The following is an 18,027-nucleotide window of genomic DNA, read 5'->3' on the forward strand; positions in this document are numbered from 1 at the left end:
GTAAACAATAATTGTTTAGAGCTGTTATCTAGCAAATGGTTGAGATGTTGACTTACTCTGCGAGAGGATCTGCCTTTCTTTGAGATATGTCGTCCCAGGTGCATCGACAGTTTCCATTCAGCGAGAAAACCCCGAGGGAAATTCTTTTTCTACCGCCGGGATACCGCAACAATGCCTTCACCCACAGCTTTCAGCCAGCAACTCGAGAACAGAAAACTTGCTTCTCCTGTAAACGACATCGACCTTGCGCCGTAACGATGTTTATTCTCCAGGTAAGTGATATTCCAGGCTTGCTGTTTGCCTGCGTTGCTCAGAATCAGTCCAGGCGTTAAGGATATATGGCTAATCTATATAACGTTATATCTATCTAGGAGCTTGCGCGGATTCTTGACCGGCCGTTTTTCCCATGGAAGAAGATCATTGTGGGCTTCTCGCTGGGACAGTATCTCCTTGAAGGGTTTCTCTCTCTCAGACAGTATAAGTTTCTGCAGGCAACAAAGGTTCCAAAGGTCTTGGAGGGCGAAGTCTCTCAGGAAGTGTTTGATAAGAGTCAGGTATGTGTAGCGGATGCTATGGGAGCTATGGCGGCACTGTTTCTACCGTGATCAGATATGCCTTTACATTGATCATAGAGTTAACCGTCATTTCATAGGCGTATGGACGCGCGAAGGCCAAGTTTGGCTTCGTGAGTGGGCTATACAGCCAGATTCAAAACCTTGGATTTATCTACGGCGATGCTCTCCCAAAACTGTGGGGAGTAACCGGTCTGTTGCTATCCAGATATGCTCCCGAAGGCTTCAGGGGAGAGATCACCCATACCCTGCTGTTTGTCTTTACCTTCAACATCATTACGACCGTCCTCTCGCTCCCCACCTCATACTACAGCACCTTTGTCCTGGAAGAGAAGTTCGGCTTCAACAAGCAAACCGTCAAGCTATGGGTTATGGATATGCTCAAGGGTCAAATGTTGACCGTTGTCCTTGGTACTCCCATCATCAGCGCCATCCTGAAAATCGTACAGACTACCGGAACCAGCTTCTTCTACTACCTTTGGATGTTTGGAATCTTCGTTCAGCTGTTCGCCATCACCATATATCCCATTGCCATCCTCCCCCTTTTCAACAAGCTCTCTCCGCTCGAACCTGGTGTCTTGAAAACTTCAGTTGAGAACCTGGCCAAGAAGCTAAAGTTCCCTCTCTCCGAGCTGAACGTCATCGACGGAAGCAAGAGAAGCGCACACAGCAATGCCTATTTCTTTGGACTACCATGGAAGAAACACATTGTCATCTACGATACCTTGATTGAGAAGAGTGAACCTGAAGAGGTCGTTGCTGTATTGAGCCATGAACTGGGCCATTGGAGCTTGAGCCATACTACAAAACTATTTGCAATTGGACAGGTGTGTTCCCCTTATAAGATAGAGTTGAATCAACGACTGACATTCTGAATAGGGCCACATGTTCTATATCTTCGCTCTGTTCTCTGCCTTTGTAAACAACAAATCGCTCTATCAAGACTTTGGCTTCCACACTGAGATGCCAATCATGATTGGGTTCCTCCTCTTCTCCGATGCCCTCGCACCAACGGACGCCATAATTAAGCTCTTGATGAATATCCTTAGCAGGAAGTTCGAATTTGAAGCTGGTTTGTGCCTCTATATTATTGCACGCTTTCCCTCCTTTACTTGGTGCTGACGATTCGCTAGATGCTTTTGCCGTGAAGCTGGGTTATTCCAAGGAATTGGCCAGGTCGCTGCTGAAACTCCAGATTCAAAACCTTTCCACAATGGATGCAGACTGGATGTATGCAAGCTACCACTACTCGCATCCAATCTTGCCTGAGCGACTTGCTGCCTTAGGTTGGAAGGGAGGTAAAATAACTGGAGAAAAGGAGCCCATTGACAGTGATAAACCAGTCAAGGCAGCTGACAGAGAGCTATGATCGAAGTTAGGACCATATCATGATTCTTGACCATGTTTTTGGTATTTATAATTTTATAATTTTAGGTATGGAAACTTACCGGGTTGTCAACGATTTGTTGTAGAAGTAACCAACAGGTATCAATAGACGATGCATCGGTGGGAAAAAAGAATATGGTAAATGCTCAATTCATATCTCGGTCTCGTCTTCGTCTCTGGCCGCTACCATCCTGGCCTTTTGCTCTTGCTTGCGTCTTTCCTTCTTCCTTCGTTTCCGCTCTTCTTTATCGATTTTACCCTCCTGCACATCTTCCACAGGCTCCATATGATCCTCGACTGCAGCCACTTCATCATCTCCATCACCAGCCTCAACAATATCAGTTTGCTCTCTCTCGTAGCTCTGTAAATCCTGCCATCCGCTGACCGCAGCAGCATCTCCTCTCTTTCCGCCCCAGTTCTGCCTATCAGTCGCATTATGTGACTGTAACTCAAACACGCCGCCAGAAGCACCGCCTTCGTTCTCCAGTTTCGCAAACACAAGATCCTTTCCAAGCACTTCTCCAGCCAGCCCGGCTTGTACTCTCTTGAGGTTATGTATAACTAGGTTTGGAGATGAGCCAACTCCAGCGGCGATAGGGCCTTGCGGCGAGAGCGTGGAATCAGGTTGGAATCCTGGGTCTGAGGCAGCGCGATCGAGATAAGCCGTAAGGAATTCATGAGCTTCTGCTTGGGAGATTCGCTCGCTTTTGAGTATTGCGGTAGCAGGTAATGGAGACGGGCCTGCATGAGATGTCATATTCGGAGACTTGTGTTTGTTACCGAAGACTGTAGATTAAGTGTTGAGTAATATCATCAATCTTGTCCTCTCTCGGAGATCTTGTCTGATAGTGAAACTGTCAAGATGTTGTTCAATTGAAACTTCTTCGATTGATCTTTGAATTCTTCAAAGTAAAATTTTCTTTTTTGGCTCAAGAAAAAAAAAGTGGTCTGTGCATATCTGAACTTGCTGCGAACTTTCGTTTTCAATTGATTGAGAAGATGAATTAAATCAACAAATCAGTAACAAGCATGTTCAGTTTACGAGTTTCGAGGGTTAAGCCCTTTGGTATTACAAGATGCCTCTTTGACAGAGTTTCGGGTAGCGTGTTAAGGTGAACAGCTCCCTTTTTCCTCCATCGCGGACTTGGTCTTGTGGAATTCTTCTCTAACTGTTAAGAAACAGCCCGACTCTACGAAACACCACCAGGTCTTTTTCTGTGCTCAATGCCTCGCGGCCGACCATCTCAGTGCCTCGTACAAGTTCAATTCTCTCTCAGATACCATCCTCAACCTCCCCATGCCACAATCATATATCAAGTTCGATAACCGCCAGTCCGTCCACATCTCGCGGATTTTCATCTACTGCCTCCCTGGGTGTCAAGCGAGACACTTACAACCCTAGCCGAAGGGTTCAGAAGCGCCGTCATGGTTTTTTGGCCCGTGTGAGAAGTCGGGGTGGCCGCGGAGTTTTGGCACGGAGACGCTCCAAGAGTCGGAAATACATGAGCTGGTAGAGACGATGCAGATATTGTTATATCATACGCATATGTCTCGCAGTTCATTAAAGACGGAACTGAATACGAATGACCCGAATCTCTCCAAAGCTAGCGATTGTGTGTTGGCTTACGGATTTGACCTGGCTTACAGGTTATGAAGAGAAGAACAAACCATGTACAATATTGTGCTATAGAACTTTTTTGAAATACTGTTAACAACTCTCTTATATATTAGTTACTTATTCACTTTGAGGAGGTCTCCCTCCTAGAATCTTCATTTTACCAAATAAATTGACCCCATGGTAACAATTCAGGTGAATTTACCAAACTTTTATACAACTATTATGAGAATGCTTGTCAATAATTTTATTTCATAACTGTCATTTGCACATTTTCTCCATTTTGACCCTTTTCAGCCCCAACCTAAAAAAGAAACAATTTTTATCTATGCTTCAGAACAAAGGTGGGAAACAGCAAAGTAAGAGAAGTAGAATGTTTTGACAAAAAGAGGGAAAGCGGTAAGAAAGGAGACTGAAAAGAGCATCGGAACGCATAAGAGGTGTATGCAATTGCTCGACTATACGGGGATATGTTGGAGATGAAGGAGAGAGAGAAAGATATCATGAGCAATAAGAAAGGATGAGAAACCGTTAGAACAAGCGGGATATAATTGAATGTGGAACATGACTTTGCTTTTTACCTTTTGGGAAAAGAAAAAAAAGCGCCCTACCAAAGTAATTTATGGGGATGATGCAGCGTTTAGGGATGAGACAGGCCGTTCGTTCTATCGAGACACGTATAGCAATTTGCCTGGCTGGTTGCTTGAAGGGCATGGCAGTAGCCATTTATGGTCTCAATTGACTGATAGATATGAATACGGCCTGTTCCTACCTACCATAGTCTGCTGACTCCGCCAGCTCTCATCTGTAGTCCCATTCTGGCAATCATACATCTCTCGTGAATGTAAGTGCCGTCAGGCATGCCATATCAGATTCAGTTAGAGATAGGCTCCAACGTGTTACCACTGTTACGGAGATTAGTGTTGCTTCAGTATATGAGGTTGCAGAGGAGCTACTTACGCAACGATGTTAGCCCAACCGATCAGACGCCAATGCTTGTCGATTCTTCGACTGAGGGCAATCTTCTCTCCGATTTCGGTGCAAGCTGGGCCAGTCAAGCTCAGCTTGGCAGCATCTGCCTTGACACCCATGACCTTTGCACCGGTGGCGGTCGAACCGATGTTTACCATGAGGACCTCATTCTTGGCTAGCTTAGCGACCTTTGCTTGCTTGCCGTCGGCAGACTTGACACCCAAGAGACGACGGAGAAGGAAATAGTTGACTTCGATTTCACTGTAGATAGCGGGGAGGCGACCACGGTGGCCCAAGACGAAACCAAGCAGACGGTCAGCACGGCATAGTGTAGGATCAATTCTGGTCCCGACACCAATAAGGCCGCCGGGGACGGCAAATTTGAGATCATTCTGCTCGGCAAGGAGGGTTACGACGCGGCTGAAGATGGGGCGGCATTGGATTTTGCCCTGTTCGTCCTTGGTGACGATACCTGGTCGAATTTCGATCTCGTCGCCGAGCTTGAGTACACCGGTCAAAATACTACCACCAGCAACACCACCCTTGAGGTCTTCTATTTCGGAGCCAGGCTTGTTGACGTCAAAGGATCGGATGATGATCATGTGGGGAGGGGCAAGGAAGTCTCTGACTGGAACTGGGATGTGAGAGACGAGGTATTCATTGACAGCATCAATGTTGTACTTTAGCTGAGCCGAGATTGGGATAACAGGAGATCCATCAGCGACCGTTCCTCTGATGAACTTCAATATAGACTGGTAATGCTGCAGAGCGCCGTCTTCCCGCATCAGATCGACTTTGTTTTGGAGGATGATGATGTGGTTGAGCTTCATGATCTCGATGGCAGCCAGATGCTCCGAGGTCTGGGGCTGCGGGCAAGTTTCGTTACCGGCAATGAGAAGGAGAGCTGCGTCCATGACGGCGGCACCTGAAAGCATAGTACTCATGAGGATATCGTGCCCGGGACAATCAACGAACCTATACTCGTTAGTCTACACGCTCACACACATATATAGATATATAAAGGCCTTACGAGACATGTCGAAGCAGCCTATATCTGCCTGTGCATCCATCTCTCTCGCATGGAGGATCAACCTCTTTGTCGCTCTTGAAGCTTCGGTAGCAAGTAGGCCTCGGGCAGGCCTGGTTATCACATCTGTACACCTTTGCATTCGCATAACCCAGCTTGATAGTGATATTTCGTTCCAGCTCGTTCTTAAATCTGACGGTCTGCACCCCCGAAATGGCCTTGACGACCGTCGACTTGCCGTGAGCGACATGCCCGATAGTACCAATGTTGATAGTGGCCTGTCGGGCAATGATCTCGGGTGTAAGGGGTGTGAGCGTGGAGAGGTCCAGAGTCGACGGGTCAGGCTGCTCGGGCAGCTCTGGTTTCTTTGCCTGCGCAGGCTGTTTTAGAGCAGACTTGAGCGGTGTCTGTGAATCATCTTCATGGTCGAGAGGCTCCTGGTCCTCGAAGGTGTTCTCGACGCCGTTGGAATCGCCGAGAACGGGCGAGCCTGGCTGCGACTCGTCGTCGGAGAAGTCACTATGCGTCGCCATGATTGCAGGGCGCTGTCTGAGCTATCGTGGCTTCGTGGTCGTGGATGTTGTTTCTTCGCACACAAGATGGAGGAAGTTGGAGGTTTTTTTTTTTATTTTATCGACTTGATAGGCCCTCTCGGTGGGGTAACTAAGCAGGCGACGCCTTTTTCTTCTTCTTCTTCTTCTTCGCTGACGATGGCTGACTGGGGTGATGACGGTATATTAAAGAGACAAACTGTGATGTTATTGCATCGAAATTCTTCTTCTCTTTTTCTTCTTTTTTGCTGTTTTTTTTCTTACTTTAAATCGTGAGTTTTTGAGTCACAAAAATTTTTACCAACAAAAAAGAGCACGTGACTGATAAGATTTATACAAAGATGAAGAGAAAGAAATAAAAGATGAAAACGAAGATAAAAATGATGAAGGTGTATTCTGCTCGAAGATTGTCTAGACTATGGAGGCAGTAGGCTGCAGGCTATCCGTGGTGGACATCCAGTTCGTGGACAGGGTTGCCCCTGAGACTCGATCTATGTATGAGAATCCACGACATTTGATAGTATGATGTTTGGCAGTTGGCGGTTGACATGCTCTTCATGAGCTCTCAGAGTCATCATCGTCGTCGTCGTCATGGCCATTAGAGTCAGAGTCACCCTCGCTGAGCTCTTCATCTTCTGTAGGCTCACGCATGATAAACGCTTTCATGCAGGTGACTCGGTTCCCGGTCTCATAAGTTCCCAGGAGCTTACCTACCTGGACAGGCTGATCTAGTTTCGATGGTTCCGACCGTTTACCCCGTTTAGCCGGTTTCGTCAGTTGGAATTCTTCTGGCTTGATGGCCCATATCCTCAGTGCACCATCGCTGCCAGAGGTGACGACGAGGAACTGTTTCGTCCTCGAGTCCTCCTGCTGCGGGAGAATCTCAAACTCCTTTATCCTGCTGGACTGGCCATGGGCCTTGCCGCCGAGTTGAAAGACAAACGGTGCTGATGGGATAGCGGTGTCGCCCCCCTCGGCCGGCGGCTCTAGCGAGTCAGGCGTCGTAGAGTAAAACACGAGTCTCCCGTCCTCTGTGGAGGCGACCAGTAGCTGCTTCTTCTCGTCATCTGTGCCAATATCAAGGTAGCTGATGTGGTGTACCTTTGTGGATGGCGTGGTGGCCACTCTACACTTTGGAACCGAGTCCTACTCTTGTTAGATCCACCCGGAAAAAAAGAGGGAGAGAGAGAAACAGGGACATACCACTCCAAAGACGACGATGCCCCGTTCAAAGGCAACAGCAAACTCCTCCCCAGCCGAATCCCAGCGGATCTTCCTCCCCTCGCCGCTCCCCCATTTCCCTTCCTTCGCGGCCGTAAGCACCTCCCGCCCAAAATTCAGCACGCCAGCCTTGCGACCGGTGACCAGGTTCCACAGCCTCATACACCTCTCCCCCTTGCCCACTGTGAGCATCAGCTTCATGCTGGGGTGTACGGCAAAGTCATTCACGCCGGCTGGCGCACCGCCAACGGGCGCCGTGTCACCGCTCGGCCTGCCCTGCGTCTTGGGGTTTGGCGCCCTGATGGACGAGACCACGGTCCAGTCTCTCGTCCTCGTCACGGCTATCGTGTTATCCTCTGATGCAGACAGCAGCTTCGACCGGGTGGGGAAGTGCATTGCCGTGATGCTGGCGGAATGGTGCATGAGCGCGCCCAGCTCGCGGTTCCGGGGGTTCTCCAGCACCTTGTTGCCCGCCAGCGAGGGGACGGGGACGAGGCCGGCGTCAGCAGCCATGGGCGAGACAGACAGGCTGTACAGGTTGATCCGGTCGTCTGTTCCCCCCGTTGCCAGCAGGACGTTCTGCTGTTGCTTGTTCTCCAGGCTGGGCATGGGCGAGAGTGCCAGACACCGAATCGACGACGTGTGAGCCTGGAACAGAAACGTATCCATGAACCTCACTCTCTCTTCTCTCTCTTCTCTCTCTTCTCTTCCGTCTTCATCGTCTTCATCGACTCCATGGGATATCGTGGCGTTGATGCCGTGGAGGACCCTCTCGTAGGAACCCGTCACTATCTGTATCGTCGTCTTCTTCCTCTCTCTCTTCTCAGAGACCATCGTCTCCTTGGTCTCGTCCTCTCTCTTCCTCTTCATCTTTATCTCTTCTTCCTCTTCTTCCTCTTCTCTTTATCTCGTCTTCTTCTTCAACTTTTCATCTTCAACTTTTTTTTCTTCGGAAAAAAGTATCCCCGCTTAGTCATCAACTGCTACATCTCGAAGCCAAAAAAAAAAACTTCCGCCTTTTTTCTTCCATCACGAAAAAAAGAGGAAGAAGAAGAAGTCGATTTCGTCTTTTGCTGCCATCAAAACAACAACAACCACCATCGATTCCATCTCATCAGAGCGACTCATCGCGCTCGTATGACCCCAGAGAGGCTTCTAGCCCTCGCTTTTTGCGTGTGAGTCGGATGCCGCCGCGAGAAAAGCCTCGATGCTCTCTGACGGGCTGCTCAGATCCAGACATGAAGAGATCGCGTAGGTCTACCTCATACATATATATTTTCTTGGCTCTTCCAGCGTCCTTTGTGCCCTCGATTTATTCCCGGTTCGTCCGCTGACCCAAGGATACTTTTAATAATTTACAGGCGTTGTTTGTCGTCGCGGAAGCGCAAGCTGAGCGAGCTCTACTATGCGACGGCGATTTTCCCCCATCCCAGCGAGGGCAGCGTTCAGAGAGAGCCCCAGAAGGAGGCCGCATTCCTCGACGCCAACGACCTGACCAAGTACGTCTTTTGATGCGAGTCCTTGTGCCGTATATATACACATATATACTTGTATAGTTCCATGGGAACTGTGGAATGGTTGCATGGGAATAATGGTTGTTAACATGCCTTCTGTAGAGGCCGGCTTTACGATGAAAACACCTTGCCTGAACGGCCACGGCTTGAGACAGTACTTGCAGAGAGTGAGAGAAAGTATGGACCGTCGCGCGCTGACGAGCACGATCGATCTCAGAGACCAGCCTCTCCGCCAGCTGTCGGCGTAACCAGTCACCAACAGTCTCCGCGAAGTGTATCTTTAGGAATGAGCGCTCAACCACGGCTCGCCGTGTCTACAGCAGGTGTCCAGACGGTAGACACGCCGGATACAGGACAGGCCACTTCCAAAGCTCGCCATCAGCTCAAAGGTGTCGGCACCAGCCACCATGCCTCCGCATCTCCCGCCAAACCCGTCTCCTCCCCTCAGACCACTACCCAAGCAACCTCGCCTTCAGGCATCTCCCGCACTTCTTCCTTTAACGACCGTCTAGGCGTCGTGCCCATCGTCGTCCCCCCAAAGATCAACGAGACTGCTTCGTCACCCATGTCTACGGGCCCGTCTTCCAGTCATACGTCTGCGACCGAGCGATCGCCTGCGTCCAGCTCGACCGAATCAGTCGCCTCGATCGGTGACTCTCTATCTATGGGTAAGATCTCTACCGAAGAGCCAGCGTCAAATACCCAGTCGCAGCCGCTGTCCGCCGCCGTACCCTCTACTCCTGATGAACAGCTCCAGCTCGAGGCCGCCATGTCCATACGGAACTCTGCCACGCCCAAGCAACCTGCAATGAACCAGGATAGAGATGGAGACCAACAGATGGCCGAAGCACCGGCAGCGATCAAAGAACCACAGCTAAAACGCGAACCAACCGAGTCAGTCACCAACAGTCGACCCTCCTCCTCAGCTGGGCCACCGGCCGTACCTGACACCAAAAGCGCGACGAAACCAGTCGACGGCCAGAAACAGGTCGCCGAACAGCATCCACGACCCGAACGGATGACTACCAGAGTCGCGTCAGGCGCAATTCGGCACAAGTCTGTATCGGAGATCTTGGGAGAAAGCCCAAAGCCAAGCTCGACGCCGGAAACCGAACACCATTCAAGGGACTCTCGACGGTCATCCGTTTTTGACAAACAGCCTGCTACCTCTCAGACCTCTCCAGCTTCACCCTCCAAACTACGACTGAGCGAACGGCCGGACAAGGAGAGAAGTAAACTATCGACCGTCGTGTTCCCCAAGACATCGAGCCAAGAGAAGGAAAAGGCAATGATGTTGGCTTGCCGTCGAGATGAAGCATCCCATAAATCTCCTAACGAGGAGCAGGACTACCTCTACACTCTCTTCCAGGCGAAGGCTCACTATCCTCCCCGTACCATGAGTCTTAATACCCTTCTATCAACCGCACACAAAACTCTCAACACCTCTAACCATTTCCTCGAATACCACGAACAAATGGACTGCCGTACCTTGAAGCGAATCTACCAGCTGCAACATTCTAATCGATGGGCTCTCCGACAACTACAGCGGTCTCCAGAGCCATCGAGGCAGGCCACTCACTGGGATATCATGCTGGATCATGTAAAATGGATGCGTATGGACTTCCGAGAAGAACGAAAATGGAAACTCACAGCCGCGAAGCGTTGCGCAGAGTGGTGTGCAGAGTACGTTGCCAGCGATGAAGACCGCCGACGCTCTCTGCGTGTACCCGTCAAACGACTACCGGAAATCTCAGAACTGGACAAGTCGACAGATGGCCATGCTGACGAAGTGCTACCGAACAATCATCCTACCCCTGACTTGATTCCATCTGCCGACGACGACTCAGTGAGCGATGGTTTCAATGATGACCATCCGGATTTCGGTGACGGAAATGTCCCTGCTGCTATATTCTCGTCAGGATCGGACGAGTTCACATTCCGCATGGAGCGGACTATGGCCTCAGAGAAAATCCTCGGGGAACTGCCGTTCTACTGTCCCGTGCAAATAGTGCCAGAAACTAATAAACCTGCTTTCAAGGTCCAGCCCGATGATGTATGGAAGACACAGCTACTGCCAGTCTCGAAATACGCCCAGGGAACGATACAGTTTAAGGAAGACGGACCGCCAAAGAAACGAAGTCGATATGATTACGAACAAGACATGCATAATGATGCCGATGACGAGGATGAATATAGATCTCTCTTACCGGAACAGACAGACGTCGCTCTCTTTTCATCAGAGTACAAAGGCCTTCGTGATCGAATTCACCCCGGCCATGCCTTCCGCCCTCCAACCGAGTACGTTATGCCTCCACTTGGATTCTACGAGTCTCGGCAGTCATCCCACTGGACGTACGCAGAGGACGACGAACTTCGCAAACTTGTACAAGAATACTCTTTCAATTGGTCCCTTATCGCCAGCTGTCTGGCCCCGCGATCCTGCTTTACATCCAGTTCTGAGAGGAGGACTCCCTGGGAATGCTTTGAGCGTTGGATTGGGTTAGAAGGACTACCTAGTGATATGGCGAAGACTCCTTATTTCCGGACATACAGTGCTCGCTTAGAAGCTGCCCAGAGAACAATAATCAACGCACAGCAACAGGCTGTACAGCAGCAGCAGCAGCAGCAACAGAACGGCGGCCAAATGAATCCAAATTCACAAGCAATGATCAGAAGAAGAACAGCGCAACCGTTAAGGGTGGAGAGGAAGCGGACATCAAGACATTTGGCTCTCCTGGCTGGGATGCGTAAGCTCTCTCAGAAGCGAGAGGCAATTCTTCAAAAGCAACAGCATGGTATGCATATATTCAAGTTTTTTTTTTTTTTTTCTTTTTTTTTTCCTTTTCGCCTCCATTCTTTTCCTTGTATTCTAATTGTGTTACCAAGCTAACATCTTCTTTAGCCACACAACTTGCTTCATTACGCAAGGCCAATGAGGCAACTCAGCCACGTCCACCAATTTCTACGCCTCAGGAGTTTAGCCAGTTGAAGCATGAAAGGGAACTCAAGTTTTTGGAGAAACAAGAGCAGTACCGTCAGCAAATGATTGCTCATCAACGGGTATGATACCTTTTTTTCACTTAAGCAAAGCGTACATATCGTCGTATGGCTGACTTTGGTACTTCTAGGCCGCTCTAGCTCAGCGTGCAGCACAGCTTAATAACCCATCTGGTCAGTTCAATGGTATGCCGGTCCGTCCTACAGGAACAGTCCCCAATTCTACCGCTGGTGTTCAAGTCCCTATTGCAAACGGGCTATCGAATGGCATGCCAAATGGTGTGGCTGTTTCTCAAGCTCGCCCACACCCAGGTATGCCAGCTATACAAAATGCGCTCCCAGCAACCGGCCCAATCCCAGTTCCCGGCGGAATGCCAATGAAGATGATACCCCAACAAGGCCTACAGCAGCCCATCAGTGGCCGACCAGGCCTTCCCATCCAAAACTCCCCTGACAATTCACGCATCATCCGGGAAGCCAATCGCCTTCAAGAGCAACAGCGTCTTCTGCAATCTCGTCAGCAACAACACCAGTTTCACGGTGGGCAGCAAGCTTTCGTCCCGCAGCAAGGGCCTCATTCTTCCCCTAACATGAATGCCGCCCCCGCCACTACGGCAAACAACCCTGCCCTTATGGCTGCTTTCCAGGGTGCAACCAATGCGGGAAGCCCTTCCTTTGCCGCCTCATCTCTTAATCCTGGCATGATGCCTGCCGCTTCTCCCCGCATGAATCACCCGTCCGCCACTCTCCCTAATGCCCCATCAATGCCCACAGTTAACAATATTCAATCCTCCCTTCAACGCCTCCACCCCAACATGTCACAAGAACAAATCTCCAAACTCGCCACAGAGCGTCTGCAACAGTATCAGCAGCAACAGCAGCGGTTATCCCAGGCGGCTTTAAACGCTGCCGCAGGCAACCTTGGCGTCGGTAACCTCCCCCCCAACTACCCAGCAGGAAATACTGGACAACAAATTCCTCAAGGTGCTGTAAATGGTGTACCATCTGTCCCACTGCAAAACCAAGCACAGGGATACTTGAACCGACTAGGTGTATCCCAGGCAGGTGGTCAACAGAACCGCCCAGGGGTAGGCATAGCCAGTCCGGCGATGACCAGCATGCTCATGCATCAAAGCCGAAGTTCAACACCACAGAGCCAGAGGCCTGCCAGTAGCCAAGGAGGTCCACAGCAGCAACAATCCCAGCCACAACAGCCTAGCAAAAGCCCGAGGGCCCCGCAAGCGCAGACGGCGTCTAGCTGAGGGGATCCTGATAATGGGTATTTAACGCATACATGATTTGTGTCGGCGGTGTACTCCACATTCTGTTGTTTTATTTGACTTACTCTCTTTTAATCGCTCTGCTTCATGCCTTCACGTGGATAACGACGTACCCATTTCTCCCTCCCCACTGAATCACCATCGCTTTCTGCCTTTACCCATCATCAATTTATCCCAATTACCCCCAGCACATACATACGTCCCTGTCGAATGCGATGCTATCCTTGCCTAGCCCATTACTGTATGTACTTATATTGAATAGATGCGTGCATGTATAGGTTTGCATGCTCGTGTGTTTGGCCTGTCCCGCCTGGACAGTGGGATCAAGCCATCCGCACTTTAGCTATCATAATAAACATGATTCAAAACATTTTCAATATTCTTCTAATTACTCCTTAACTGCCAGCTTGTAACAGTCTTCAATGCCACCTACCCCTCATTTATAATTCTCATTTACTCTACCCACCAAAACTAAGAGCTAAAGGCTGAATTAACTATTATGATTATTGAGACTGGCGAGTATTTAAGGCGCCGTATTATTTAATATTATTATTCTTCATTATACCCCTATGAAGCCAAAGAGTATAAGGAGTCAAGCTATCTTTATTAGATATAAGAAGTTATATGATGGGCTATGCCGCCGTCCTCCCCCCTGGTGACTATGGAGTGATTATATCGATTAAGATGTCCGGCTCACGTCCAGTAGCCTTGCATCCTCTGCACAAAACACTATGCCTGAGGTCTGGGTCCTCGCCATCCTCGCCATCCACTCGGCTCTTCTGGCGTCACTTTGACCCTCCTGAGGCCGTAAGATGTTGGCGACTGATAAAGATATCCCCTCATTCTGAGCAAGGGCAGCGAGCCTCATTGTCTTAACGGAGTCACCACCAAAGCGCATAAAATGATCATCTAAGGAAATGCTATTTGTCGGAATATTAAAAATTCTCGACCATAACGATTGAATTTGCTTCTGCAAATGCGTTTGTGGAACTCTCAGGTTTTGTGAGACTGAGACCAGCGCATTTTCTTGCGGACAGGATGGTGATGGAATAAGCATATCCTTTCGGTCTACCTGGGTTTCTCTCTGTCCCATAAAAGACAGTGAACCATCCTGATTATACTTCACCAAGTCTCCGGTTCTGTAAATTCGGCCTTGGCGTCCGGGGAGGTCTACGCTGGCCCCCTGGAGTAACCAAACCGGGTCATCCACAGACTCCGCTTCGGCGTTCTTTACTTGAGCCATTAACATCCCGTTGACAGGAGAAACTTCTAACCAAAGTTCTCCAACAGCCCCAATGGCTGCAAGCTGATTTTTATTCATATCAAGCACCCAGTAGACCTTAGGAGTAGCCGGTTTGACACACCAGTACTCTCTATAGTAACTTCGATAGTAGTTATGCGAAATATCAGCGATCGAGGACCTATCGAGGAGAGCCGGAGGTATCTTATTCCATTCCCAAATGTTTTGTATATCATGAAACGTGATTGTTTCCAAGTGAGAAACTAAGGACGAGGCGTGTCTGAGTAGGTGCTCGAACTGCTGGACCAATCGCTCCATATTCTGCTGTTTGATAATGGTTAAATCAAAGATCAAACGTAAATCGAGACCTCGATCCTCTATCTGACATTCAAGCACTATGGAGTAAGTGGAAAAAGTATCAACCGTTGCATTTTCACTTTTGTGAAGGTTCAAGATGGGTCTTTGGTAAAAGAGAGAAGACTCGGGATTTCGTTTGACTTCAACGTCTGATTTAACTAGTAAGAGCGATTGGAACTGGCATCCGCGTCTTACATCGTCGCTGATATGCTGGATATTTTGGAGACCCGTTTGCTCAAACGAGATCATTTCCGTAGCTTGTTTTTGTATTTGCGATAGAAAAGCTTGGAGGGAGGTCTCCCAGTTGATCATTACGCGCACTGGAACTGTCGCAATTGTTGGGCCCATGATGTGATTGATATCTCTAACGGCTGCCTGCCGGCCTGATGTAATAACTCCAAACAGTGCTTCTTGAACATTCATATACTGAGCAATCAAAATCGCCCACACGGCGCGTATCATTGTTGACGGTGTGAAACTCCTTCCACTCCACACAATTTCCGGGATTTCATAATGCATGACATTGTCAGGACTGGACCGAAAGTTGGGGGACGGTAAAGCTGGGAATTGCACAGCTTTTAAGTTGAAGAATTGTTGCCGCCAGAAATCTGTTTTTGCGTCCTCATCAAGATGGTTAATGAAATGTACAAACACTGGGAATGGAGTCCACGTTGTGGTAGGTTTGCCATGGTTTTTGAGGTTCACCCCCGAGAGCAACACATTTGATGCAAGGGAGATTATGCGCCTTCAATAGTCGTGCGACAGATGGCGTTATAAAAATAACGGTTGCCTTGGACCTCAATATCGATCCTTCGAGGTCATTTTTCCTTTCGTGTTCTGATGGGATGCATAGACATGCTCCGTGAGACAGTGATTTCAATGCGTTAAACCATGCAATATCAAAACTATATGACGCAAAATCATAGACCCTCTCGCCAGAGCAAATTCCAAAAACTTTTCCATGGTGGTTGATTGCCGTTGTGAACGATGAATGCGTGATGATCGTGCCTTTGGGTAAGCCAGTGCTTCCAGAGGTGAATAGCAGCACCATGAGCGCATCAGAAGGATCTGCGCTTGGTAATAAGCGAGTCTTGGCACTAAGCGCTTAAATCTGGCGCTTGGTTCCCGTCAACGACAATCACAATTTGGGTTGCCGTATTGTCCAGCTGTTCGTAAGTCAAAGTGCAATCCCTTGCACATACGGCCAATGACTGTGGTTGCTTTTCTACCATGGCCGAAACCATGTTATGTACACATTCTTCCGTCGATGCTGGGATGCTGGCGTTCTAGCCCTAGATGTCGTCAATTCCCTGGGGGTATTTTCGCAACTATTTGTGCCACTGTGTGGGACATATTTGTCTTTGCAAGCTCCTGTGCTACAAAGCTAAAGTATGCGAGCATTTTCTCCACCAGCCATGTTTCTTGGATCGAGGCATCAAACGCAGCCGTTATTCTAATATAATCCCTATTGAGGAAACACTGAATAGTAATGGCATAGGAAGAACGGCCAACATCATTACCAACCCGTCTCCATACCTCTAGAATATTGGTCACGACATGGCCTTCGTCACCTGGCTGCACGACTAAAAGAGTCTGAAATCCACATGCCTGCTTGGCTTCCAATATGCTTTATCTCCATTGGAATTCTTCATCATTATATGTTTGACAAAATCCTTGTATTGGAGTGCTTTTTCGATATCGCAGCCGAGGTACATGCTTGCGACCGTTTCAGCCATCATCTTAAATGACCAACCATCGTATAACGCATGATGAACGGTCCAGACAAACCAACCCGGTGTGTTTTCGCTGTTGATAATCGTATAACGCACCAAGCGATCACCATTACCCCAATTTTCCATCATCGCCTTTTCTAGATGGTCTTCCAGAGAATTTGCTTGGTCCTACTGAATCAGCTCTTGAAGAACCGCTTGGAGAAGGCCCACGCCATCGCATTGAACTATCCAAGTTCGCAAAATAGCCGTTGATGAGATCATATTCTCAACAGCAGAACGAAATCGTTTCATATCTGTGTCACTGGTCAAAGAAAACGATTTGTTTGATATAGGCTCCAGAACCCGCGGTTGATAGGCTAATCAATGCCTCCTGCATAGGGGTACATGGGTATACATCCTGTATCTTTGCCCGGTCGACATGTTAGAGATGTAGCAATTTGCTCATAAACGTCCTCTTCTCCCCCAGCATCAAAATCCCAGCCTCCTGAGTGTCCTTCGATGGCCACGTTATTTTCATCCGTTAGAAACGGCATGATGGTAGGTAATTTTCGAATATCTTAATTGTAGGTATATCGGGAGAATATGAATCAAAGTTGCAATACAAAGTAAGTTTGTTCGTGCCTTCTTTAGCTTATTGTTCTAACAAGCTTTCTTGGATTCTCACTGAAGCTTTATAGACGCGCGGTACCACCAGTAGCATTTGGGAACAAGAGTTCCGTGACATGCGCTATACTGAATTAAGGGTTCCCGGCACAGCCAAGCCCCAACAAATTAACTTTGCACTCCAACTCCGAGCCGCGACGGTAGCGTTGGATTAATATGCGCATCTGCATTGCAGTACATAGTAGGCTTTGTTACAACCAGGATATGCAGTCATTAATTACCGGAGACACAGCACGATCCTTGTATGGACTTAGGGTAATTTTACCTGTACCTAACTAATGCTCTCAATTGGTAACTATGCAAGCCCACCAAACGTCTACCATTTACTTTATTTATTGTCTTTAGGTTACTTTCTAACTAGTTAGTTAACTGATGGGACGGCTGACTCTAAAGCTTGTTTGAAGAATGAAAGCACGCCTAAGGTACACTAATCCTGTTGCTTTCAGATAGCAGGCCTCAGCTTCCAGTATTTGAAATGACCCCGGTTTCCTTGTATAGCCGTGGTTAATATGTTAGCGGAAAAAGTATGCGGAAACATGTTATTACGTTTCATTGACTGCATTATACATGAGCAGTTACCTCCCCTCAAACCGCTGGCTTTCATTCTCCTTTCCCGTCTGTCTCACCCTTGTCTGGCTATTTTGGTAATCATTCCTATTCGCTACCACTTTGTTAGCAACATGCTTTAACAAACCCGCTATAGAAGCGGAATGTGTTGAAATACACTAAAACAACGGGTGTACAGGAAACAAGCATTCTACCTTGGAACTGCCCTGTGTACGGAGTACTCTGCATATATCCTCGCTTGTCAGGCAATTGACGTTACATATAACATCGAATGCACTGCAGGTGACACTTCTCATAATTCATTTACCAGTTGCGGCATAGGTTGTTTTACG

The 18,027-nt window shown here is 48.5% G+C and overlaps 7 protein-coding genes across 7 annotated transcripts; 3 read left to right on the forward strand and 4 right to left on the reverse strand.

Annotated features, from left to right (window-relative positions):
* Positions 1 to 257: 257 nt before the first annotated feature.
* Positions 258 to 1,941, forward strand: MCYG_07178 (CAAX prenyl protease 1; the record flags this gene model as incomplete). Its single annotated transcript, XM_002843349.1, has 5 exons — positions 258 to 272; positions 372 to 554; positions 653 to 1,399; positions 1,452 to 1,644; positions 1,706 to 1,941. 5 exons carry the CDS (start codon positions 258 to 260, stop codon positions 1,939 to 1,941), a joined length of 1,374 nt encoding a protein of 457 aa, XP_002843395.1.
* Positions 1,942 to 2,109: 168 nt separating this feature from the next.
* MCYG_07179 (conserved hypothetical protein) lies at positions 2,110 to 2,715 on the reverse strand (the record flags this gene model as incomplete). Its single annotated transcript, XM_002843350.1, has 1 exon — positions 2,110 to 2,715. The coding sequence occupies one exon, from the start codon at positions 2,713 to 2,715 to the stop codon at positions 2,110 to 2,112; it is 606 nt and encodes a 201-aa protein (XP_002843396.1).
* Positions 2,716 to 2,987: 272 nt separating this feature from the next.
* MCYG_07180 (60S ribosomal protein L34) lies at positions 2,988 to 3,472 on the forward strand (the record flags this gene model as incomplete). The annotated part of the gene is made up of 2 exons (XM_002843351.1): positions 2,988 to 3,070; positions 3,142 to 3,472. The coding sequence occupies 2 exons, from the start codon at positions 2,988 to 2,990 to the stop codon at positions 3,470 to 3,472; spliced, it is 414 nt and encodes a 137-aa protein (XP_002843397.1).
* Positions 3,473 to 4,447: 975 nt separating this feature from the next.
* Positions 4,448 to 6,105, reverse strand: MCYG_07181 (eukaryotic translation initiation factor 2 subunit gamma; the record flags this gene model as incomplete). Its single annotated transcript, XM_002843352.1, has 3 exons — positions 4,448 to 4,478; positions 4,534 to 5,520; positions 5,576 to 6,105. The coding sequence occupies 3 exons, from the start codon at positions 6,103 to 6,105 to the stop codon at positions 4,448 to 4,450; spliced, it is 1,548 nt and encodes a 515-aa protein (XP_002843398.1).
* A 573-nt stretch (positions 6,106 to 6,678) lies between these two features.
* Positions 6,679 to 8,214, reverse strand: MCYG_07182 (MAK11; the record flags this gene model as incomplete). Its single annotated transcript, XM_002843353.1, has 2 exons — positions 6,679 to 7,269; positions 7,327 to 8,214. The coding sequence occupies 2 exons, from the start codon at positions 8,212 to 8,214 to the stop codon at positions 6,679 to 6,681; spliced, it is 1,479 nt and encodes a 492-aa protein (XP_002843399.1).
* Positions 8,215 to 8,551: 337 nt separating this feature from the next.
* MCYG_07183 (MYB and HSA domain-containing protein) lies at positions 8,552 to 13,117 on the forward strand (the record flags this gene model as incomplete). The annotated part of the gene is made up of 5 exons (XM_002843354.1): positions 8,552 to 8,595; positions 8,706 to 8,843; positions 8,961 to 11,653; positions 11,761 to 11,918; positions 11,987 to 13,117. 5 exons carry the CDS (start codon positions 8,552 to 8,554, stop codon positions 13,115 to 13,117), a joined length of 4,164 nt encoding a protein of 1,387 aa, XP_002843400.1.
* A 697-nt stretch (positions 13,118 to 13,814) lies between these two features.
* Positions 13,815 to 16,998, reverse strand: MCYG_07184 (nonribosomal peptide synthetase; the record flags this gene model as incomplete). The annotated part of the gene is made up of 7 exons (XM_002843355.1): positions 13,815 to 15,353; positions 15,385 to 15,829; positions 15,962 to 16,002; positions 16,059 to 16,307; positions 16,337 to 16,633; positions 16,658 to 16,821; positions 16,860 to 16,998. 7 exons carry the CDS (start codon positions 16,996 to 16,998, stop codon positions 13,815 to 13,817), a joined length of 2,874 nt encoding a protein of 957 aa, XP_002843401.1.
* Between the last annotated feature and the right edge of the window lie 1,029 nt (positions 16,999 to 18,027).

The sequence above is a fragment of the Microsporum canis genome, genomic scaffold (assembly GCF_000151145.1).
Source record: "Microsporum canis CBS 113480 supercont1.7 genomic scaffold, whole genome shotgun sequence".
NCBI lineage: Eukaryota > Fungi > Ascomycota > Eurotiomycetes > Onygenales > Arthrodermataceae > Microsporum > Microsporum canis.